General features: G+C 35.8%; 1 protein-coding gene across 1 annotated transcript; it reads right to left on the bottom strand.

Moving 5' to 3' along the window:
• On the bottom strand, positions 1 to 27,126 carry LOC124355352. Its single transcript, XM_046806462.1, has 2 exons — positions 26,673 to 27,126; positions 1 to 2,092 (listed from the first exon to the last, which is right to left on the bottom strand). Exon 2 carries the CDS (start codon positions 1,948 to 1,950, stop codon positions 163 to 165), a length of 1,788 nt encoding a protein of 595 aa, XP_046662418.1. The 5' UTR covers positions 1,951 to 2,092; positions 26,673 to 27,126; the 3' UTR covers positions 1 to 162.

The following is a 27,126-nucleotide window of genomic DNA, read 5'->3' as shown; positions in this document are numbered from 1 at the left end:
TCGATGTGGCGGTCACTCGTGTTGGCGTGTTTACTGACCAGATCAATCCGAAAGAATTTAGGATGTCGCGTAGCCGCTGGGTCAGGGGGTTGGTGTGGTCTAAAACATCAATGTTAAAGTCGCCAGTTATGATAAACTTGGACGACTTCAAACAGATAGAATTTAGAAGATTTTCAAAATTTTCAAAAAAATATTGCTGCATCCGTTTGGAGAACGATATAAACCAATAGTTGTAATTTTATCATCAGAATTCAGGCCGATTTTTATTCCATCCACTTCAAAATCTAAATCACAACTGTGAGTCAACTTGTGTGGAAGGAATTCAATATCAGATTTTACGAAAATTGCCACACCTCCCCCTTTAAAATGAGTTCGATCGTAAGATGTTGCCAATTTATAGTTGTCAATCCTGAACAGTCTGACTGTTTCAGGTTTGAAACCATGTTCAGAAATAACAAAAACGTCAGGATGCAGTTCGCGTGCCATGAGCGACAGCTCGTCTGCTTTGTTGGTGGCAGTCTGTGCATTTTGATGCACAACCGAGAAAATTTTGGTTGAATTTTGAATTTTGTTGGTTTGATGTTTTCTGTGGAATGTTTGTCGCAAATTTTGACGCTCTGGTTCTGATGTGTCTATCCTTCTTTTACATTGGTTAAAAACCGACAGTTTTTTTTGTCCAGAATCATCACCGCACTGGAGGTTGGCTGGGCGTTGCCTCTTCACCGCCTCGGCGAAGGTGTCGTAGGCCATGGTCCGGACCGGTGGTTCAGGAGAAGCTGGCGACACATGGGCGGCGGGCGATCCCGGCTGGGCCGGCGGCGGCGGCCCGCAGGGGCTAGCGGGCGATGCCAGGGCCGGGGTGACTGCGTGGTCCAACCTTTGCACACACTCCAGCAGCAGCTCGGCCAGCAGGTGTTTGTGTGTGGGCTTGAGGTGCATCCCGTGCGGTGTGAAGGCCTCTCTGCCGATGAGGCTGAAGTCGAGTACTTCTGTCCCACGATGCCTCACGCACAGCTCCTCGATGTACGAGTTTACTCGCGCGGTCTCCAGGTTGACAGGATGGCTCGCAGGCAGGTCGTGTCTCTGGGGCAGAGTAGCGACGACAACCCCGCCGGCAGTCCTCAGCTTGCTGGTGATGCGCCGCTCCAGGTGTTGGTAGATGTTCACCTGCTGACCGGCGGCAACATCGTTAGTGCCGGCAATGATGGCGCAACAACTATCCGCTGGAGGTGGGGTGTCGGACGCCACTTCTTGGAGTTTAGCTCCCGGCTTGCAAACTCCTTGCACCGCAGTCCCTCGGGCCACCATCCGCCGCACCAGACCAGCCAGACCGCGGCTGTGGCTGTCTCCGTCTATGAGGATGGAAGAGAAGGACAGTGGAGTTTTGCGGTTGGTCTGATGGTCTGATAAGGCGTTAAGGTGTTTAGAGGTTTTTATGGCTCGTTTCTTCTTTCTTCGCCGTTTTTGTCGCCCGTCATCAGTCTTCCGCCTCTGGGATTTGGGAGGTTCTTTCTCTGAATTACCGCTTTCTGCGGCATCCCTGTTCTCCGAAGTAATCGGAAGGCGTTTCCTGCTGTTGATAGTCCATTCCGTCTCCAGCACTCCTCCTCCACACTCGCAACGCGCCGCCCCCTCCTTCAGGCACTGCAGCTCAGCCTCCAGAACCTCAATGGTGACCTTGAGGCTGCCCACGAGGTCCCTGGTGTCAGCACAGCGCTGGTCCCTGCAGTCGGAAAGCAGGTCACACTGTACTCCGCAGTCGGTCGCGGAGGCGCGGCTCGGAGAGTCAAGCCGCGAGGAATTAGCCACGAACACCTGATCTGTGTACTGCAGCAGTCGTGTGTCTGATTCTATTGAGTGGTCTAGGACACACTTCAGCTGATCCTTAAGCTGCTGTACCTGATCCTTGAGCTTGCCATTCTCAATGACAAGGTCCGCCACCCCTGGCATCGACGCTGGCAGCTCACAGAAGGATGAAGAGCTGACAGGTGCCGCGGCATTAGAAACGTGCTCGGTTGGCGTGGCAGGACGACCGGGGGTGGAAGCTGCGGGCGATGCCGCTGATGAGGTTGAGGAGGCCGTCGGATCCAAGCTATTGTGTGGAGAGAAACAGCAATTTGGTGATCAGTCAATTACATTTATATTGATGTACCTATTAATGAAGTGCCTATATATATATATATATATATATATATATATATATATATATATATATATATATACATTTGAAGTGTTATATGGGTGGCCCCACGGCTTCAACACGAGCCCAGAACTTCATACGTACGTGAGAAAACTAATTCATATTAAATAAGTATTTAAAATATGATCGGTGTCTGCTATTGAATATAAATGTGATTTCTAACCAATATAGGCTCCTGTATGCTTATTTATTGGCTAATACAAGATACAGTGTTAAATTTTGTTCTACTATTATATTATATTTGCAATTGATGGCAAGATATTTACTGAGATCTCTAGTATTCTTAATCAACTGAAACTGCATGAAGACTTACAATGGATTCAGAACTGGTGTCAAGCAAACGGGGTGGACTTTAATCCAGCTAAATGTGCCACCATGTCTTACTCAAGAGCCCGTGCGGTGCTGCAATTCAATTATATGCTCCATGGTATCGCGCTTCAGAGAGTCTCGACCACCCGTGACCTTGGAGTTCTCCTCACCTCTGGCCTAGAATTCGGCGATAGGTTAGGGTATAGTCAGCAAGGCAACCAATATCCCTGGATTCATAAACCGCACTTGCCGTCAGGGGTTTTCTGCAGCTACTGCTAGAACGCTATACACTGCTCTTGTGAGACCAGTTTTCGAGTTCTGTTGCATAGTCTGGCCTCCTTACCAGATTGGTCACATATCGTCAATTGAATCGGTGTAAAGTCGTGTCTTTAGAACCATTGATGTGAGACTCGGGTTTTACCCATGAGTCATAGAAAATGTTTTCGGGACGCAGCGCATAATGCTACCCAGCCACCCCTCCCGCCTACCACCACATACTCGAGATCACGCGCCCAGGTAAAGTCCTCGAACTGTACTAAGAGGTTGGCTTGGAGGTGATGTCCAATCTGTTTCATCTCACACATCCATGAGCTCGAAGAACGGTTATTGATTTGGTCTTTCTGTATATGATCCTGAACGGGAGGATCGAATTCCCAGACATTCTACACAATATGACAGATCTGTATGTACCTCATCGCAGTGGTCGCAGTGTTCCGCTGTTTGCTAAAAGTCACCACCTCACCAACTACTCATATCACAGCTCGATACCGAGGATGTTGAGAACTGGCAACTGATTATGTTCTAATGTGGACTTCTTCAATCCGTCGCTTCGCAACTTTAGGAGAAACCTCCGTGCGGCTGTCTTAAGACCAACATCTCCTAATTGAAGTACTGTGCGGTTGATTGTGCTATACGAAAAACCACGAGAAAGTGCAGTTGAGGGAGGAGCCTATTTTGCCCGTAACCTTGGAGCGGCCAACGAGAGCTGATCGACGTTGCCAAACTTGTTCCCCGCTGTAACCACAAGCCGCACGAGTCCAACATTCTTAAAATACTTAATCGTTACGCTCGAAAGAAAATGTTAGAGCTGTCTTGAATTAATTAACTACGTATTACAAAAATGTAATTTTACGGTCATTTTTAAAAAAAGTACATCTCTGTAGCTTATTTCCATGTTGAGTTAAATGGATTGAAATAAATTATTGTGTTTATATTACTCATATACGAAGATCGTAGGATTGAAATCTTTAGCCGAAATATAAATTAAAAAGAAAAAGAAAAATACCGCAAAAACGTTAATTTCCCGTATTTAACAGTTAGATAATGCCATTATCATTGATATATAATAAGGCATTACATGTGTGCATAGTATAATCATGTTATGTTAAATGGATTTTCAATTTGGTAAAGAAAGTTATCAAATACATTTGAAAATATATGTTCTTTTCCATAAATATACTTATTCAGTACATAACGATGGGAATTGTTGCCGCAACGGTTTTGTTACGCACTTCGGTTCTCATAAATTTATAACCATTTGAAAGCATTTTTCCTACCTGGCTATTAATAGTCTTGAATCTGTGTTATGTAAAATTGTTTTTTATTACAAGTGGGTGATTTAAATATTTAAACTGGTCATAGTTGAAAAATCATACAGCACAAGTATTTTTATAATATGAATGCACTTTCTTATAAAATTCTAAAGTAACGGTTTTCTATAACATCCAATGAAATTTGAACACAGTACATAATAGATGATTCAGACGAGTGAAAATGTGGAGGAAACGGGTGAAATGCCTGTAAACAAAAGCCGCACCAGCCAGCAGTGGTGGTAATACCAGACGGATGAGTCATACTATTTCCAAGAAATAGCCCCTTCCTCCTTCCTGTCCTCTGACCGTCAGTCAGTGCCTATTGTCGCTTCATCAGTGGCGGTTGAAAATACTGCATTCTCTTCAATTCCAGTTACGCGTATATATTATTTTGTGCTGAAATTTTACTGTTGATGAACGTTTTCGTGTTTTTAAGTGTTGTTTATTAGTAGCTGTTATTAAGTGTACCGATTATTATTTTCTGTGTAGTGTCAATTGTAATATACTTGTTATTGTGATTCCTTATTTGGACAAAATGGAGTGTGATGATGTTTGTTCAAGTGCACAGCCATCCGGAAGTAAGAAAGGTAGCGGAAAAAACCCTACATAGTGGAGAACGACGTATTATTTACAACGTTTACAACTTTTTCAAAAAACTGTCGTTGACAAATTTCCGAGAAACTCTAAACTTTAAGCAAAAGTGGTAAACTGTGTGCTGAGGCCTGTGGTGTAAGTGAAAGAACCGTCAACAAAATAAGTAAAGAAGCTAAGCTGGCCGAAAGAAGATGGATCTTCATCATCAGAAATTAAGTTTTTCAACGCCAGGAAAACAAAGAAGTCGAAAATCAAAAATAACAGGCTTTGACGACTTTGAAAAAGATGTTTTGAGACGAACTGTCCTTTCGTACTACGACAGAGGGGAATTTCCCACATCAAAAAGAATCACGCAGGATCTCAAACAAAAACTTGATTACAAACGGATCGGTAACTTTCAAACAAATAGATTATTAAGACATGTTGGTTTCAGGTATAAGAAAACCAATGATGGTAGAAAGTTTTTATTGGAACGAAATGATATTGTAGCGGCTCGTTTAAAAATTTTTGAGAACCATGCAAGAGCTTAGAGAATCTGGTGATTGTAGGCCCATATATTACCTCGATGAAACATGGGGTTAATGAAAACCATACTCGAAAATACATATGGCAGGATACGACTGAGTCTGGTGGACTAAAGGTTCCTCTCGGCAAAGGTAGAAGATTAATAATTTGTCATGTCGGTTCGGCAAAAAGATGGGTTTTTTGCAAGAATGTAAGTGGGGTTTTATTCGGTCTAAGACATCATCCAGTTCGGACTATCACGATGAAATGAACGCTGAATCGTTTAGAAAATGGTTTAAAAAATTGCTATGCATTTTTGGAAGAAGGCTCGATCATCGTTATGGATAATGCTCCATACCACTCAGTTACTCGCCGAGAAAATTCCAAATTCATCGTGGAGAAAGGAAGAGATTCAAAATTGGCTGTCTCGAAAAAAAACATACAATACTGTATGAAAGAAACGAAACCAGAACTTATAATGAGGGTTCTCCCATATAAAACCCAACAAAAAACTTATGAACTCGACGTATTAGCCAATGAAATGGGACATACAGTTGTCAGGCTCCCTCCTTATCACTGCCAGTACAATCCATTGAAATGGTATGGGCTCAAGTGAAGGGAGGTAGCACGTAATAATAAGACATTTAAAATAACCGACGTTGAGAAACTTGTTCATGATGCTCTGGACAAAGTGACTAAAGAAGACTGGCAATCAAGAGTTCAGCACGCAGAAGCCTTGCAGCAAGCTGATTTTGAAAAGGAATGTATCCGCACAAGTGTTGTAGATAAAATAATTATAAACTTAGCAGACAATTCTGACACGAGTAGCAGTGAGGCAGAAAGTGAAAATGAAGAAGACTCCGAGGTTTTGGCTACGATGTTGCCGCCTGAGAGCGAATAAATAATATACAAGTGCAAAGGTAAGAATATTATTAAGTCAATCATGCTTTTTAACGTATTTCATTTTAAAATAGTAGGCCTAAAGATTATTTAGTGGAAAATTTGATTATTTCATAATTTAAAAATATAATTGTTCGATAATTTTAAAATTGATTATCTTGTTATATTGTTTTAATTATTTTTAATCAAGCAACACGTCATGCAGTGTCCAATATAAGCAACATGTATATTAATTTTGTGTGTGTGTTGTGTTTAGTAATCGTTTAAAATCACTGAAAGTTGTATGGAAATAAGCAAGTACTTTACTCTGACTAACTGACGGGGACGATTTGTTTGTTTTAATCGATAGTTAGTTTGTAATACAGGTAACATTAATAAACTATACAAGTAATTTAAATATAATATAGCAAACTGCCAACGCATTTTAAATATTATTTTTCAATTATACTGATAAGTTTTAAATGTTCAGTGTCAGTGTTAGTTGTGACAGCGCAGCGGTTTATCAGCCACAATGCGCCAGCCGTGCCGGGCGGCAGCGGCAGTTGTGTGGCAACGTCGCGCAGGCCAGTCCATTCTATTGGTCGCCGCCAACTGCACTCTCTGGCGGTTCCTTGTATAGATAACGCCTTTAAAGGGCCACTTCAGTATCATCATTGTCGTTATCACTTAGTTATTGTTACAAATTATTGTTGTTACTACTAGTAATACTTTTATCTTTGTTATTGTTACGAATTTTTTATTTTTATTACTTTGGTTGTTGTTGCTACTTTAGTGTTACAAATTGTTATCGTTATTCACATTCTCGTTGTTATTGCCTCGTTAGTATTACTGTTATTGTTATTAACACACGTATATTTATATACATTTCTGATAGTTGCTATTGTTGATAGGTTACATCGTTAAGTTTTTTCATTTCAGAATAGCCTTCTTCTTGGTTAGACTAGTTATATGATGCAGATGTGAAATGGTGTATTGCCGTATAAATAAATAAATATTATACTATACTATTACTATATATTATATAGTTATAATATTATACTACAATTATATTTAGATCATTTTTCAATTTATCATTTAAAAGTTAGTGCTTTAATTTAAAAGTGGGCAAAATATTTATGATAGTATAGGAGAGTCGTGATATTAATAACTAATAGCCTACATTACAATACGTATTTGTAAATGTAAACACTTAATAAAAATACCAACGAAAGAATTGAGATATAGTCTTTGAAAAGAAGCTTAACTTTTTTAAAGTCAAACTACAGTGTGGTTTATAAAAGTCATCAGGTCATCGAAATAAAATGACATTATAGTAAATAGTACTCATTGAAGTACTCAAGATGTAGTTGTGCACTTTCATTTATGAAGTATAGCATCACGATAGTGGCCCCAACGTATATTCACGCGTTAACAATCTTTTCTAAACATTGGACATTACTCGACGAACCAAGGACTTATATAAATGTATTGCATCAGTATACAATAGTGTTAGAATTTGTAACAAAAACGCTGCTCCTAAGATAGCTTCAAAACAAATCACAATTAGATCTGGAGACTGGACAGGTCATACAACATCACCAACTTGTGAAATGGAATGCTTCCGAAACAGTTTTTAAAAGAGGTCAGACATATCTGCAGTCGTGAGCGCATTTGTCCCTTCTTTCTGTTACCATCACAAGTTCATTTGCTTTATAAGCTGTTGGGATTGTGGAACTATAAACTTCTGATTCATCAACAAGGAAAATGAAAATTGTTACAAATTAGCCGTTGGATATAAGTCACATCATTCTTAATATTTTAAAATAAGCTTATATAACAAAAGTACGATGTTGTCCTGTCCGCTGCTCCTGTTACTGAAATTGAATCCGCTGTGTTCTTAATTGTTTCAACAACAAAACAAAAACCAAGAGTCCAAATAAAGAACAGGTGAAAACAGATATTTAATACGCGTTGTTACGTTTCATCACCAAGAATATTTTTATGAAATCGTGTTTAATATATATATGGTTACCCAAATCAATAATTGAGTTATACATTATGCTAATGTTTAGACAAAAAAGGAGTGCGCAAAAAGCAAGCGTCGCAAAACAAGCTTGGCTTAGCTTGCATGCAAAATTTCAACTATATAGTTCATTTCACACTTGAGACGTTTGGCGGACAGAAAGAAAATCATTCTGGACTATGGAACTGAAAGCTCTATAATCCATACAACCAGGGCCGGATTTCCGCATGTGCAGTATGTGCATCTGCACAGGGCGGCAAATTTTTGGGGACTACAAATGTTCTCAAAATATACCGGTAAACTTTTAGCTTTATCTATAGAGTGGTGTTATTTCGGTATTATTACGAATGAAAATAAATAGGCGGCGTCTTTTCTCGGATAGTGTAGAAAAGGTTAGGCGTACACTGCCTCTGTGCTACTCTCTACAGCCCGCTCATAACAACGCAACGCAAAGCAAAGCATTGCCGCGCCAACACAGAGTTGAGTCGATTAGCCGCTATATAGCTGGCGCCGCCGTACCTGCGCCTCGCCTGTCACACTGTCCCGCGCCCGCCAGTCGCGTTATATCGTCGAAGTGGGATGGGTCATATGTAAGCTTCAGACTCGGTCCCATCAGTTCTTTACTCGCTGTCACTAGAAGATGTTTTTGGTTATTGTTGAATATAATTCAGTGCTAGTATGTGTTTCAGTTTTATTTAATGTGAAAACATTTGCGCGTTTGATACTATGTTTTGATAAATCAATAGAGCAGATTTGGTTTGTTGTCTCCAAACATAGTTGTCTGATTTTTCTGTTTCGGACGACATTGTTAAATATTTTGTGCTACTAATTAGGTATTTGAAAATGAAGTGTGAAGGTTGGGGAAGTTTTTTCATATAATTGCCAAATAAACAATTCAATTGAAGTCAGTGAGGAAATGGATGGAAGGAAAAAGACTAAGTGGAGGGGCATAGCAGACGAAAAAATGAGAAAGAAAATTAATTACTTAAAAAGGTACCAAAATTTCACAATTTCTTTACTTCCACTAGAAGTAAAGTAGTCTTAGACAAATTTAGTAGTACCATTGGTGATGAAAGTGAAGGTGAACATATTGATATTGCTGTTGTAAGTGAAAACGAGTGTATCAGTGACTGTAGCAAGAAGACTAAGACTAAGCACAAAGAAGACGAATCACATAAAGATACAATATTACCAACTCCAAACGTACTTATTGATCATAGGCCCTCATCTATCACTACCCACCCAACTGATTCTCTATTTATTCCAAGTAATGATCCATATAACTGGGAAATAAATGATGAAACAAATAATTGTTTGGTTAAAAATGACATTGTACAAAACACTGAGTCAGGTTTCTCTAAGTCACTGCGTTTTTACCCAGATGGTTCAAAACGAGCTTGCACAAAGAGCATGTTTTCCAGGCAGTTATTGAATGGAAGGCCAGTAAAGCGAAAGTATTTAGTTTATTCACAATCCCAAGGCTCCATATTCTGTACACCTTGCAGATTATTTAGTGGTACAGATAAATCTGCATTTCCAGTGAAGTGGGGTTGGGCCCATGCAGGGCAGATAATTTCTGAACATGAAAACTCTAAATCTCATATGGATTGTTTATTAAAGTTTAAAGCGAGAGGAGCAGAAAACAGTACAATTGACCATCAAATTCTTTCCTAACACGAAGAAGAAGTAAAATAATGGAAACATGTACTACAAAGAGTGGTCTCTGTTGTCAAAAAATTATCCTCCAGAGGGTTAGCTTTTAGAGGTGAAAACGAAGTGTTCGGGTCAATTCATAATGGGAATTTTATGATGTGTCTGGAGCTTATAGCAGAATATGACCCATTTCTATCTGAACATATTGCTTGACATTGTAACCCTGGCAGTGGCTTGACCTCATATTTGCCATCAACAGTCTGCGAAGAGTTAATTAAAGTTATGGGAGAGTCCGTTTCATCAAAAATTGTTAAGCAAGTTAAATTGTCTAAATACTACTCTTTTATTATTGATTCCTCCCCAGATATAACGCATTCTGATCAACTAAGTTTCGTCTTACGTTATGTGAACGAAAATAATTGTACTGCCGAAGAGAGGTTTCTATGCTTCATAGAAAACTCAGGTCATACTGGAGAAAGACTGGCAAATGCTGTTTTCCAAACGCTGAGCAAGTTTGGGTTAGACATTGAAAATTGTAGGGGCCAGTCTTATGGCAATGGGTCAAACATGGCCGGTAAATACTCTGGCTTACAAGCAATGGTAAAAAGTACAAATCCACTTGTACTTGCAGTACCCTGCACTGCTCATTCAGTAAACTTAAGTGGCTCTAAAGCAGCAACGAGTTCTGATGAATCTTGCAGATTTTTTTTGAATTTCTTCAAAGTTTGTACAGTCCAATTTTTTAACCGTAGACTCGAGCTGGGAGAGCGGTGGTAGGCGAGGGGTGCGGTAAAAGGGCTTTCTGCAAACGTACGCTCAAGGTCACGCGCTTGTGACTAGCGGGATAGATGCGAATAGGACGGTTGGACCTCTCATCGACTGTCAGTAAAGTTATATTACCGTTACACAGAACTCTATGGTATATTTATTGTCCTATATCGACTGCCTGCCTGCCTGCCAGTTCAGTCAGTGCACTTGCAGCGACCTCGACGAGCGCTTCGTGAAAATTGCTTAGCCTATAACTTAGTGCGAATTTTATTTTTAACATTTTAAGTTTTGCTTACTGGAGTGTGTTTTAGGTTAGTGCGGGCTTCTATATAATGGAAACATTCGTATCGAAGGTAACTTCAGGGAAAAAAACTTCACAGTCAGGCAAGAGAAATAATTTGGCGAGTGAGCGTGTTCATGCTTAACGAAAACTATTGAGCCCAAACCTCATAACCGTTAAAGAAAGGTATAGAAAGAACAGCGGCAGCTTGTGGAGTTTCGGTTGGAGTAGTGAAGAAAATTCGTAAAGAGAAGAAAAGATCTTGACACCAACGGATGATACAACGTGCTCATTTGCTACACCCAAGAGAAAGAAAAGAAGTAAAAATCGTCACAGATATTGACGACTTTGACAAATGTGTAATAAGAAGAAAAATTTACAATTTTTACAAATCCGAGCGTTCACTTCCTTCGCTAAAGTTATTAAAAACACACTCGCAGAAGATTTAAATTTCAAAGGTAGTGTATCAAGTCTTCGAACAATTATTAAAGAATTAGGATTCAAATGGAAAAAAATTGAAAACAACAGAAAAATCTTAATTGAAACGGAATGAAATAAGAGCTAAGAGGATTGATTATTTGAAAAAAATAAAAGAAATCAGAAAAGAAAACAAATCAGTCGTATATATGGACGAGTCTTATGTTTTGTCTACTCACGTTACTCGAAAAGGTTGGTGTGATGGTAGCTTAGAGGGTTACAAAAGTAATATAAGTAAAGGCGATAGAGCGATTATAGTCCACGCAGGAGGGGACATGGGTTTCATTCGCAATGCATGTCTAGTTTGGAAGGCTGGAACAACCGAAAGGTGACTATCACACATGCAAATGAACCATGAAAACTTTGTGACTTGGACAAAAACACAGTTAATTCCCAACCTTCCACAAAATTCGGTCGTTGTCATTGACAATGCTTCTTATCACAACGTACAAGTAAATAAAGCTCCAAATTCAAAACTCGAAAAAGGCTGATATGACTAAATGGTTGGATGAACATGAAATTGAATACGACTCTTCATTACTAAAACCTGAATTGTACGAACTAATAAAACTCCATAAGGACAGATACAAAAATTTTTGTTTTTGATAACCTCCTCCATCAATTCGGTCATTCAGTTCTTCGATTACCGCCATACCACCCGGACCTTAATCCAATCGAGATGATTTGGGGAATAGTTAAAAAACTTTGTAGCCCAGAAAAATGTTACCAATAAAATAGCCGATACAATTCAGTTGTGTAAAAATAAAATGGGATGCTATATCTGTAGAAGAGTGGAATAAAAAAGTTTGTGATAAGGTAATAAAAGTGGAAAATGAGTATTTGGAGAAGGAAAACGTAGTAGATGACGCAACCGAAAGTTTTATAATAAACATCGGTGATTCTGAGACCAGCGATAGTGAAGAGGATAGTGACGCCAGTGATGTGGAGGAACTCGCCGCTCCATTGTAAAAAAGTACTGTAAGTATTAAAGAATATTATTTTAATGCAAAAAAAAGTTGAATGCAATCATTATACTTGTTGTAATTGCTCAATATTAATAGTTAGTTAAACATAGAATACAAGTGAGTTAACACCGTTGTAAATAATACAGTTATTGCTACGGGTAAAGTATATAATTGCAATAACAATTAAACCCACAATATTTTAAGACTAATAAAATTAGTTAAATTAATTTGGTTATTTCGTAAAGGTATTTTTTATTGCACAATAAACTAATTTATTGAGTTAATACGGTATCAGTGAGCCAATGCGCCAAACTACAGTTCCGGCAGAAACGTTCACTCATCACTTCATATGCTACTACAGGCTAAACTAAACTTCCAATAAAAAAATGATAAATTACAAAAAGAATATTCATCTATTTTCACACAACTTTCTCGCTGACAAAGTTTGTCTGACCAAAAAATAAAAAAAATCCTCGCTTACTACTTTTTTCTTGTCATTGTAAACGCTATGTAAAATGTAAACAATAATCAAAATTATTTCGAAATTTTTTTAATATTTAAAAATGTAACCAATATATTGCCAATATTAAGAGCTTTAATTTGACGCATCTTACAGAATTGTACGACATTGGCTTCACTTTTAAATCGCGAGAGGAAGCGTTAAAGGTCACTGATTTTTTGCAGTCCGTTTTCATACTCCGCCGGGACAGTTTTAACACAGCGAGACTGACTTTTTCATGCAGGTTAGTAGTCCGCGGCCAAGTCTACGGTTAAAAAAATTGGACTGTACCTATAACTTTTTGTTGAATTTTTTTATTAAGGATAATTTAACTTTGAAAACATTGAGCAAAACTCGTTGGAGTGCCCGGGAGGATGCTTGTAAAAGCCTGAGCTTGAATTGACAAGCAATCTGCTTGGCTCTAGAAAAAGGTTATAAACAGTGGTTAATTTCAGTGGGAACGCAAGGGAACGGCGTTCCCTTACCTCCCAAGAGTGCCGGAACGCAAGGGAACGCTTTTAAAACTACGAGTACAAGTTTTAGTTAAAAAAAAATTGTAGGTAGGATCAATATTATGCTATGCTTTGTTTGCGAGTGACTCGTAAGCAGATAGTAAGCGCCCGTACAAGCAGTTGTGAGCTGTGCTGTGATGAGTCTTGCACGGAATCAGGCAGGAGGAAGGTGACGGGCGAGTCATCCTAGTTCGCGCATGCGCGGCTGAGCCTCTCAATAACAAAGCAATACCCACCCCACCCCCTTCCTTTCCCCCTCCATTCCTTCACCGCGAGCCACCGCCCCAGTGATCACAAGTGTGTTGACTAGTTGACTTGACCTTGGTGTGTTTCGCGTTTAAGTTACAAGTTGCATCGCATCCCATCACGCTTAAGTTCGTTTTTGAGGTGCAGGTCGTTGATTGTGTTCGTGTTTATGCTTATTAGTGCTGGTGCAGCTAAATAGTTTCCTAATTGACTATGACTACTAGAAAAAATTGTTGATTTCTTTAAACCTAGCCCTAAGAAACAAAAAGGTTATGCGAATAATGAGAACTGCAGTTCGGATGCATTGACTACAACTTCAATTGTTGATCAAGATAAAAAAGAAGGACGCAATCGGGATCAATGAGGATAATTGCGATTACCATTCCCCTTCGACTTCCTCGTCGGTCAAAATAGTATCCAGGTTGGTGGGTTTGGGATCTGATGCAGACGAAGCTAAGGTTGAGTAATGAAAATAATGATTTTTGTTAATAGGGGTGAACAGCCAGTTTGTTGGTCTGAAGAACAAATTGTTGAATTTAAAGCTAAAAATCCATGGTTAATTGTGAACAGAGAAACTAGGTTGCAACGTTTACCGTAGTGTGAGTACTCTAGGTGCAGAGAAAACGAAGGGCCTAAAGATTAGCGAAGAGTGGGTTTTAGGAACTGTTACCGCTTATGGAAACAATAAAAAAGACCAGCAATCCTCTCTTAGGAAAAAAGATATTTTTTACACCGTGGGTCTCGAGCTCATTCTTTCGCTGAAAAAATACTCATTGAAGCTAAGAAAGATACAATGAAAAAAACTGTTGCTTCTATGCATAAAGAGCAGCAGATTGTAACTGAGAGCATTTTCCGCACGGCTTTATAAGCAAGCTAAACTAAATAGGCCATTTTTTGAGTTTGAAACTGAAATTGATCTTCAAATAATGAATGGCTTAGATATGGGGCGAATCCTACATTCAAATGTTGCTTGCTCCAATATAATTCATCATATTTCTGATGAAATGAAATCAGACTTGATTAAATGGCCTAATCAAGTCACTCTAAATTTTCCCTGCTTTTGGATGAAGCCACTTCAGTTTCAAAACAAAAATGCTTTTGGTGGTTTATATCAGAACTGTTCTAAAGGGAATGCAAAACCCTATGACAGTGTTCTTAAACACTTTTTTTTGAGCTAAATAGCACAACATCAGCTGGTATATTACAAGAACTTTTAAATCAGTTACAAGCATTAGGTCTAAGCTTTGAATTCATGAAAGACCATATGATTGCTCTAACTTGTGATGGTGCTTCAGTGCTACTAGGCAAGAAATCTGGCCTTGCTATACAGCTTACTGAAACGTTCCCCAACTTGTTCATTTGGCATTGTTTGAACCCATCGTTTAGAGCTTGCCGTGCAGATTCCATAGAAGAAGTAGCTGGAATCAATCATTTTAAGATATTCATGGATAAAATTAGAAACATGTTTAGTTGTTCACCGAAAAACAGCAGGGAGTTGGCAGAAGTTGCTAAAGGACTAGAGGAGCAAATGTTGAAAATCGGCCGTGTTTTAGATACTCGTTGGGTAGCCTCCAGCTTAATGGCGGTGAAAGCAGTTTGGACAGATTTTAAAGCTTTGTACAATCATTTCATTGAAGCATCTGAAGACAAACAAAGGGACTCGAAGCAACGTTCAACTTACAAAGGGCTTTGTAGTACATTATCTTCTACAACTTTTGTACACAACCTGGCATTGATGTTCGATGCTCTAGAAGAGTTATCGGATTTGTCCTTACAGCTTCAAAAATCAAGCCTCAACCTTATCCAAGCCCACAGTGATGTAACACTGTTAATCAAAGTGTTTGAAAACCGAGTTGAATACATGGGTAGACGTTCAGTGGAAGCTAAAATTGCTATTGACGATTTGATGTTTTCAAGATGTTAAACTTTGTGTAAGATCCAAGATACCCAGTATTCCAGAAAAACAGTTCTATCGGAGCCTCGCTAAACAACTTGACTTCAAATGCGGCTGAACACTACACCAAAATCATGAATGACATTTAAAGTGATCCACCCCATGTATTGGCCAAAAGACTTATCCAATCACCTACGGAGAATGTGAGATCCAGCGAATCTGCGATAGATTTAAGATTAGCAGCTCTCAGGATATAATTAGAGACTTCAGACACTTCAAGCAGGGACTGAAGCCTATGTTAAGTGGAGAGAAACCTACTATTCTAGAGCAACCGCCGTCGTTTAAGAAACTGATTTCCATCATAAATAGTATTGCAGTGTCTAGTGCTGAATGTGAACGTGGGTTTTCTGCAATGAATCTAATTATGTCTCCTCTTAGATCTTCACTCTACATTAGCACTGTTTGCGATTTATTGCGGATCAGGCTCCTAGGACCTCTGTGGCTAGATACAATCCCGAGCGACACGTCAAAACCTGGCTGGCGAAGGGGACACCATTCTGCACTTGACACCAAGTCAAAACAACGAGGGCAGAAAACTTACCATGAAGACAGCATTGCATTGTGGGAACTTTTTTCCTAAATCTGTTTTTTAAATATCTTTTAGAATTTCAGAACATTAAGTTTTCATTAAAATAACTAGCCTATGCCTAACTTATATTTGTGTTCTGAAACTCAAGTTTCTTTCTTTTTTTGTACTTACAGTTAGTTTTGTGTATTGTTGTTTTGTTTCTTTTGTAGTTTTCACTTTAAAATATTAACAAACAACTAAAACTAAGTTTACCAACAGTCTTGGCATTGCCTTACAATATTATACTACAAATCCGTACATATTTGTTATAATAACTAATAAGCAAATAAAATAATCAACCTTAACTTTTTAAAACTACACTAAATTTTAAAAAAATGAAACCGTGTTACTCCACTCTGTGTGTCATTTATTTTGTGTGTAATTAAACGCTTCCTTTTCCTTTCCAAGAAGTTGGTTTATTTTGAATGTATTAATATTGTTTTGTACCCATAAGGTATGCAATTGTTTTGTAAAATATGCAAACTTGTAAAAAAAGCTGTTATATTAACAAACATCCATTTACATATTAATATGTATTATTATTACTACTGTAATGTGTATAAATAAAACTGTGAATAAGGCTCAATTTGTTTTTATTTTTACCATTCATTAAAAAAATTAATATTGGCGAGCTTCATTGATTCAAACAAAATGGTCAATGAAATCAAACCAAATATTTCTGGGAAATTTAAAGTAGGCAACAAGGTGTTAATGTAGTAGAGTAGAGTAGAGAGTAAACTCAATAATTTAAATTCATATTTTTATTTTCTTACATCCTAATCAAGCACCTTAAAGAAAATAAACAGCATTAAAATATCACTTGGTATTTTATAAAAATGAATGTATTATTATGTCTGGGTGGCCTAAAAACAAAGGTTTACAGTTTTATAATTTTCAAAAATTTTCCTGGGTGAGGGCCCCCCCCCCTCCTTCCTGGGGTGTATTCCATACCCACCGGTCTGAGCTTCCGCTTTAAGAGTTCCCACACCTAAAATTTTAGAAATTAAGCACTGGTTATAAATGATAACGGGCAGAAAGATATATACAAGAACCAAGCCAAAGCATTTTTGAAACAACTTATAAAACCAGATACCGCATTTATAGCTATAGTATGGAATGCTATTTTGCAAAATACGGGAAGACAATGACCAAGTTGCCAAAAGAAGATGTGGACGTCTCTCAAGCTGTGTGTTACTGTGTGATTCCTTGGTCAGCTACATTGAAGAATTGAAAGAATCATTTAAAGCGGCCCATAAACTAGACGTGCATTGCACGCCGTGCAGTTTTTTATACTTGCACGCCGTGCTTGGCATGGCACTTTGTGCCCCACACACTGACAGTTTAGTCATTCCCGTGACGTGCTAGAAGTTGGTTGTGGTATTTAATGCATACATGCACATAATCAACTGTACAATCAGGCACCACAGTTTTGCACAGTTCCACAAGGTCTAAATACGCATTTTGTTTTAGACTTTTATTTGAGTACTCTTTACACTTCACTCGCCACAAACAATGGTGATTTCTGTACGAATCTATAAATAATGGTAAGAAATTAGGAGAGAGAAAAATTTGTGTGTCAGCAGTTGACATGGTAAATGTAGGAGAGTATTTGCCGCGAGAGAACGAAAAATAACCTCAAAAGACACTCCACTCTCAGCACATGGCGCGGGACTGGTCCACACACTTGCAGGATGGCACGGCGGTAGGTGGCACGGCACGCCGAAAATTAAACCGATCTTGATTGCCATCGTGCCATGCAATGCACGACGTGCTTAGCACGGAGACCTCCACACACTGGCACGTTTCTTCCAACTTTGGCACGCCGTGCTTGCACGGCGTGCATTGCACGTCTAGTGTATGGGCCGCTTAAGGAGTACCATGAGAAAGCAAAGAAAATAAATGAAGAAACATTGAAAACACAACATGTGTTCTTGATAGAAAAAAGTGAACCAGTTCCAGAGAGAAAACGAAAAGGGAAGAGGTTTTTTATATGAATTTTCTTCAGAAACGTTAGAAGATACAACAGTTCCTAGCAAGGGTAGGACGTTTGAGGAGCAAAATCTGTTTAATGAACGAAAATGCAGTCAAGTTTCAACTTAATAACAAATGCATTACTTGAGGATATTGGAAAACGTGCTGCAGTCTACAAAGAGTTTGCAACGATGTTTGACTTTTTAACAAAAATAGAGACCATAGATCAGCCAAACTTATTTAAATAAGCTAAAACTCTCTGTGAAACGTACAGTAGAGACATTGAAATTAATTTGTTAGAAGAGTGTCTGCACTTGTATAAGGTAGTGTAAGGATGTTTAAAAATGAAAAAATGAAATCACCTTAAAAAGGGGGAAAACGTTGTAGTGTCATGGACTTTGCCGATCTTATACAGGATGATAATGAAGAAAAACCTGCAAGACATATACCCGAACATTTGCATTGCCCTAAAAATATATTACTCCACACTAGCTACAAGTTGTTCAGCTGAAAGATCTTTCTCAGTTTTACGCAGGATTAAGAATTACTTACGATCAAGGCAAGGACACGACAGACTAGTCAACAGTGCAGTGTTGTGCATTAAATCGGAAATCACTGTAAAGTTGGGTTTTTAGGATATTATCAATACCTTTGCTAAAGGCCGTTCAAGAAGAAAACCTCTTATTTGAACAAAAACTCTTAAGTCTACAAAAAAATCAAGTTAACAAAGTATGTTTTTTAGAATAAGTCAAATATTAGAGTACTCTGTCTGTAAATGTAAACTGTACAACTATACTGAACGTTGCTTTATTTCCAGTATTATACTATTTTGTAAAAGTGTCCAACTTTGCGTTTTAACACGACAAAGTTTCTCCTTAACCTGGTTTTTCTTACACAATAAACTCTTGATTATCTGGGGTACTACATTAAAAAAAAGAAACAATAAACTGAGTTCGAACACTTTAATAAAATAATTTCACTTAGAAAGGTTTTTAATATGAACTGTAATTTATTAAAAGTTATCAGAATTAATATAAGAATAATCTCCAACGTGTAGGCTCCTGTACAGGTCTTTGGAATACGCATTTCTTGCTTGGAATACTAGTCGAGACCGGTAGAGTGGTTGAGGCTGTTTGTTTGCATAGCGAACACCTGTTAGGGTGAGTCATCCAGGATCACTATCACTGCCTGTCCGCCTCCGCCATCGCCACTACCGAACTACAGTAGTCATCACAACCACACCAAATGCATTTTTACGTCAGTTTATTTAATCTATATTGATGGTAATTTTGTGTTGGGTTTTAGTACCAACAGCCAATTTTTAGCCATTATCGGCAATTTAGCGAAAACTATACTAAATTCGCTTATATTTATATTCGCAGGTAAACTTCGTGGATAATCAAAAGCTTACTGTATCTATTTATCAGTTTAGCTAGTTCAATGCGTCAGTAATTATATGCACATACTGCACACATGATTAATCACATAAATGTCAACAAATTACACAATATGGTGACAGTCCCTGTGGTCGGGAAGGGGCGGCAGAGCTTCTTTTGTGGCCGTTCACTGATATCGGATAGCTATTAAAGTTTCAGGAGAGAGTATAATATACAGTTGTTGGAACTATTCAATAGCATCTGATACAACAGTTTTGTGCTCGCCGAAAACTGTCCAACCGCTCAACAGTCATGTGATGCTCAGTAGTGATGTCGCTTATCACTATGTCACAATAGCTGAAGTGTGAATCACAAGAGTCTTAATCGGCGTAACTTCGACTTTCAGTGGCAGATATACAGCTAAACTTCTTCAACTGTGAATGCTAGCAAACACTTTGTTACAAGTTGCTTTCAAATGTGTGTTCACAATTAGTCCAAGACTTTGTCTTGGTATTCGAGTTCATGATCGTTTAGTATAACTTTAGGCACATTGCCTATCCAATACAAATTTAATAATAATATACAAATAATATATATATATATATATATATATATATATATATAGTACTATATATAATATAAAGTACTATATATAATATAAAGTACTATATTATATTACAATGTATTATATATTGTTTAATAATATACAAAATAATAATCAGGCTCAAAAGAAAAAATCTACCAACAAAATCAACCGTAAAAATATTTCTTAATTTTGATGAAGCGTGGCTTCTACAAATTGTATTATTTGTGGAGAGTGTTTCGAAGAAGCTTGGATTAAGTGTTATAAATGTAAAGGATCTGAGCATAGTGCCAATTTAGAGAACAGTCTGTTTTATACTGCTGCCATGTCTATAAAGACAAGTGATGGGCTTGTAAAAGTCAAAACAGGAATTTCCCCCATACCTCTCAATATTTAGTATTCTCCTAAATGATGTATTATAATAAAATAACAGGTCAGATTCCGTTATATGCCCCCAAAGCTTGAACTTTTTTCAATGAACTTAGAACGTTATAAAACGATGTAGTTGAGTAACAGAACTAACATTATGCCCCCAACGCTAATTTTTCATTTACGGATGATTTTAATGAATTACAATTGGTTACTAGCTAAGAAAAAAGGGTACTGTACTTACGTATTATATCGACCACACCCCTACATTTCTCCAAACACAAAAATTCAACAAAAACAAACATTACCAAACAAAAACTAAACTCTTTATTGAAAAAAACACACAAAACTTGTTTTTATTCTTGATCACACTCCGCCACCCAAAATGCGAGTGCCTCCGGCCATGAGCGCGGGCTTCGGCAGCCCCGCGCTGATGACAACGAAAGAAAAACATCCCTCGAGATAGTGCCTATCAGTAAAATATCAGTACCTACCTAATTGAACAGGTAACAAGAGTTGAAGTGAAGCGTTTTGATGCCGCGAGGCCTGCCGTAATCGGGGTTCTTGAGAAGGATAAGATAACAGCGACAACAATACCGATCGCAATACCTGGAAATGCTTGTTGATTGATGAAATGTTAGTTCTGTTACTCAACTAGATCGTGTCATAACGTTCTAAGTTCATTGAAAAAAGTTTAAGCGTTGGGGGCATATAACGGAATCTGACCAAGTAACATATTTTAAATAAACAAGTGTTATGTTATAAATTTTTTTATTTTAATGCCTATCTACAATACTTTTTGTATTTTTTTTTACATCTGTCCAATAGCCTACTACTCTCCATTATCAGAAGTTATATATTTGAGGAAAATATGTGTATGTTATTATAATTAAAACAAATTAAATCCAGTGCACGAAACATACTGAAATATTACTTTATACATAAATTTATTAGTTCTCGTAATCTTTATCTCAGATAAATAAAAGAAACCTTAGGTGTCTGATATCAGCCGATCTTCCCCTCCTACATACAGTCACACGGCTGATTATAATGTACACACACACACACATATATTTATATATGTATATCTTTATCTTATATACAAAATTCTCGTGTAACAAAGCTAGTTACCTAGGAGTTACCTTACTCCTCTGAAACGGCTTTACCGAATTTTACCAAATTTTATATGCATATTCAGTAGGTCTGAGAATCGGCTACTATCAATTTTTCATACCTCGAAGTGTTCAGGGCGGTCCACCAATTAAATTTAGATCACAGTTTTCTAAGCGCCTGCATATTGGAAACTGCAAATACGGACAGTTACGTTTGTTATATAGCCATACAATATTTGAAGGCGCTAAGTTAAGATGTGTTATATTTGTGTTTAAAATAAATTGTCTATGGTTGTACTTAAAGCTTGAATTTTAGACCACTTTATAATAAAGTACATGGACATGTACCTTGTGTCTTTTAAATTTTGTTGTTTTTTGCAGGACACCTCAGCCTAAAAAAAAATTAATTCTTCTATCATTCAATTTTTAAATATGAGCAGTAGTTACCATTATTAAGTAATTTTAATTATTTATTAAACGTTACTTGAATTATTATGTGTCTGTAAAATTAACTTGATTTTTTATTCAACCATAAACTATTCAAACAACTGCGCTGAAATTTGACATGGAGATTCTTAAGGTCCCTGGGATGAATATATGCATATTCTTATTTCTAAAAGCCCTCCGGGTTACGCCCCACTAGTCTTTAGTCTAGTCACTAGTCTTATAAAGTAGCAACATAATCCCTCTAAAGTTCTGAAATATTAACTAAAAGAACATTTTTAATCAAATATTAAGTATTAGATCTAAAATATAATGTTACTATCTAACAAAGTAAATTAGAATAGCCATAAATATAAACGTTTAACACCTTTCCTTGATAGTGGCAACAAGGTAAACTGAAAATTGGCGTCAGAAATAAAATTCACTCAAACCAGTAGTGGTCATACACGTGCAACGCCTACTAAATTACATGCAAAGGAGCAGGTAACTACTATAAGTGCAGATATAAGAGACATTGTAGTCTGACATTTACTTTACATTTAAAAACTGTTATTAAACCGAAATTATTTGTCTTTTTTACAAAAGTGGGGTTATCAGAGCTGTGTATGTATATTTTTTTTTTTATCAGAAAAGAGGCAAATTCAACACTGGAAAAAAACACTAATATCAAATTACAATGACCATAAATAAACTAGGTTTAACATTTTTTCTTGGTCTTGGGAAGAAGGGAAACTCAACATTAGCATCAGAAATATAATTCACATGAACCAGAAGTCTTCATACAGGTTTGCATCGTAGGTTATAGAAAAGCATCCATGTAGAAGTATTGCTTTTCACACGGGCAATTATATGTGGCATGCTCTCGAGTGGGCAAACCATTTAGTTTGTTTGTGTTAGCTAAAGATTGGCTAGCATAAAACATTGTAGAATCCATTGCGTTATGGGATTGATGTTGTAATTAGTAATATTATCATATATGATAATTATCTCTACAGATTAAATTATATTAAATGAGAAAATATGATTGTTTAATGGTTTGTAATTTTTATATTCCGTCATTGTTTACACCGCATTTGCACATACTAGTAAGGATTTATATGGCAAAACGACATTTGCCGGGTCAGCTAGTCACCATATAAATTTTGAATCATCAAGTGTAGTTTATAAAGCATTTTCTGGGCTAAAAGAAACAAAATTGAAAGTGCATGTATGACAGACAGGTCTTGAAGTTTCTTTAAGTTTATTTTTTATTGACTAACTAAGACCTTTAAAATTATATGTTACAAGACTTTAAGTGCTATTTAAAATTTGGTGTTACCCCTCACCCCAATTTCCCCTGAGGCTAAAAAATTTGAAAACTATCATTACTAGTGTAGCCCTTTGTAGCTAGTAAGATTGCTGTAAACAGATTTCAAATATATAAAATAATAAAAAAGTTAAGATAGGGGTGCAACTTACTTTTAGAATTATACGTTTGGGGTGCAATATTTCTTTTAGAGAGTGTCTGATTGCAATTCTTTAAGTGTATTTTTTATTGACTAGCCAATATCTTTAAAATTATATGTTACAAGACTATAAATACTATTTGAAAATCTTGAGTTGTCCCCCACCCCCGTGGGTCAAAAATTATTTGAAAGCTATCATTATTAGTGTAGCCCTTTGTAGCCAGTAAAATTGCGGCAAACAGATTTTATATATCTAAAATAACAAAAAAGTTAAGAGGGGGTGCAACTTTTTTTCTATCACCCTGTGTGTGTGTGTGTGTGTGTGTGTGTATATATATATATATATATATATATATATATATATATATAAAGATATTCAAAGTTTAAAAGTTTTAATGGCCAAAGATAATTTCATGATAATCTTTTCAGTAACTGGCCTTGTTATCATAAACATTTGAGTCAAATTTGGTATATTTTAATTTATTACTTTTAAGATATTATTTTTTTTATAAAAAACACATACAGACAGACAAATGGAAACTAATCTCTCTCTCTCTCTCTCTCTCTATATATATATATATATATATATATATATATATATATATATATATATATATACATATACCTCAGTAACTCTCTGCACAAAGATATACCACATTATAGCTTAACTCAAGCCAAACATATTTCACCATATGAACATGGGTCTCTGATGCTTAGTTTCCCATCTGTCTCAAGGCGTTTTTATAAAAAAACTAAATATTTTAAAATCTAATGAATTAAATTGTACCAAATTTTGGCTCAAATATTTATGATAACAAGGCCAGTTACTGAAAAATATATCATGTAATCATTTCTAGTATTTTCCAAATGGCGGTCATTCAAACTTTTAATATCTTAAGGATCTATACATTTTCTCAATAATTACAAAAATAACAGTTTTTAGAGGATTTTATCACAAATCTAATGACTCTGAAATTATTTAAATCTAATAATAAATAACTGATTTAGAGCAGATTTTTGTGACAAAACATGACCCACATTTTTGTTCTCAGTGAATAGCCAATCTTGTGAACTACAACAGTTGCCCCATAGAGTTATTCCATATCTTATAATAACTGATTTAGACCAGATTTACTGTGACAACACATGGCCAACATTGAGAGCTGATGTTAATTCAGTGTTTGTATTGTTGGCTATTCACTGAGAACAAAAATGTGGGTCATGTTTTGTCACAATAAATCTGCTCTAAATCAGTTATTTATTATTAGATTTAAATAATTTCGGAGTCATTAGATTTGTGATCAAATCCTCTAAAAACTGTAATTCTTGAGAAAAATTGTAGGTTCTTAAGATATTCAAAGTTTAAAAGTTTTAATGGCCACCATTTTGAAAATACTAAAGATAATTTCATGATAATATTTTCAGTAACTGGCCTTGTTATCATAAACATTTAAGTCAAATTTGGTATAGTTTAATTTATTACTTTTTAAGATATTAATTTTTTTATAAAAAAACACATACAGACAGACAGATGGAAAACTAAGCATTGGAGACCCATGTTCATGTGGTGAAATATTTTTGTCTTAACCTGAGCAATAAAGTGGTGTATACCTTTGTCCAGAGAGAGTTGGACTATTTTGTACTCAAGGATGAAATAAAATGCCAAGGTTAAGGAATGCTATTCAGTGGTGCATAACCATAGGAGGTAGAAATTGAAAACCTTTTGACGCCCATAAGACAACAATTAAAAAAAACACACAATCGCCTGAATTTAATATAAAAATGTTCAACCAAACCATCAAACATTTGTTAGAGAAGGAATGCTTATTTTTGACATTCAAGACACCCTGTATTTACGTTAAACATATTCTTATGGTAAGAAGTACATAATAATTAATGTAAGAGTTACAGAACTAAAGATAATACTGTATCGACTCTCCCCCTTATACTGTTTATAAGTCCTTGCCATACGAACAGACAGATAAGACTTAAAAGCAGATCGGTTCTCGTTTTTTGAAAAGAAAGAAATAAAGAAAAGAATTAGTACATTTTAAAAATTATTTAACATTGCTGATTTAAAAATAGCATATTAAAAGTGATCAAGAAAACGTAATACAACCACCATAAACAAAATTTTTACGACGACAACTAATTATGTAAACTAAACATGACTAGCACTTACATAAAATAGCAAACAACTACTAATTCAACATTCTGTAGTAGTCAGGCCATTTTGGCTACAAACAATAAGAAAAGAATTAATTATGAAACCTAATGGAACGATTAAAACTATATCAATTTACATCTCCTACTGGCATTAAAATTCATTAGGATTATTAGAACAAATGGAAATTTTAAGCGACTAAAATTTATTGCTGTATTTCAAAAAACTTACCTCAAAACTATCATGTACAAATTGAAAAATTGTGAAAAGGATTACATTATTATCCTCTTTATAGTAGTTACTGTGATAGATTTTGGATAAAATGTAGTCCCCTAAATATGATTAGATATATAAAAATCAATTATAACTAAACAATATCTATTTAGTATTTGTTCTTTTAGCTATTTATTATTAGCCATTTTATTCATGTATTAGTTTTATTTTTCATCCAATTTATCAATAATTATTTGAGTTTTTGAATTGTTGTTCATGTTCTTTGTATTTAATTGTATGATCTTTGTATGATCAATCGTAGTAATTGTATTTAATAATGCTAAATCCAATAACGTTTTAATTTGTTTTCAAAACTATATGTATTAGAATATCTACATATTAAAATTATTATTTTGAACCATTTCTAAACATAATATATTCGTCTGTGTTTAAAATATATATTAAAATTTATTAATATATTAAAATTACTTCAATTGTTATTTTGAACCCGTTCTAAACATATTATATTTGTTTGTGTTTATACATAAATATTATATATTATATTATATATTATGCTCATATACACACATGGTTTTATATACATTTTCTACAAAGAACTTTCATATTCATTAATAGTATGTATTTAGTAAATTTTCTTTTAGTAATTTATTACTTATTATTAGTAATTTAATTCATGCATTAGTTAATTTTTTATTCAATTTAATAATCATTGAGTTTTGGAATTTTTTGAATTGTTGTTCATGCTCATTGTAATTAATTTTATGGTCTTAAATAATGCCAAATCCAATAATGTTTTAATATTTTTTAAAAAACTATATGTATTAAAATATCTATATATTAAAATTACTTCAATTATTATTTTGAAACCGTTCTAAACACATTACATTTATCTGTGTTTATACATAAATATTATATATTATATTATATATACATGCTCATATACATACTTACACACAGACACAGACGATCTTCTATATATTTTTCTACAGAGAACTTTCCATATTTATTAATGGTAAGTATTTAGTATTTATTCTTCTAGTAAATCATTATTCATTACTGGTAATTTAATTTAGGTATTAGTTTATTTTCTATCCAATTTAATAATTTTGGAGTTTTAAAATGTTTTGAATTGTTGTCCATGTTCATACACAAAAATATATACATAATAATCTTCTATAGAAAACTTTCTATATTCACAAAACTAAAACAGTTTAACATACGTAACAAGTTGATCCATATGGGACTTCATATCCATCAAGTTTCCACTGCTTCCTTGTTTCACATTGTAAACAACTGATTTCTCACAAGTGTAGCTGTGATTAAAAAAGAGGAAGAGTGTTTGAAAGGATGTGGTTCTATGATACCATTGATAATAATAAAGCATGGGCTTCACAACCGTACATTC

The sequence above is a fragment of the Homalodisca vitripennis genome, chromosome 2, assembly GCF_021130785.1.
Source record: "Homalodisca vitripennis isolate AUS2020 chromosome 2, UT_GWSS_2.1, whole genome shotgun sequence".
Classification (NCBI taxonomy): Eukaryota; Metazoa; Arthropoda; class Insecta; order Hemiptera; family Cicadellidae; genus Homalodisca; species Homalodisca vitripennis.
Note: the sequence above shows the minus strand (reverse complement) of the source record. Positions and strands in the feature narration are given on the sequence as shown.

What these genes read in the sequence shown, in the direction of transcription:
- LOC124355352 (XM_046806462.1), bottom strand. Translation starts at nt 1,950, where the DNA reads ATGCCAGGGGTGGCGGACCTTGTCATTGAGAATGGCAAGCTCAAGGAT.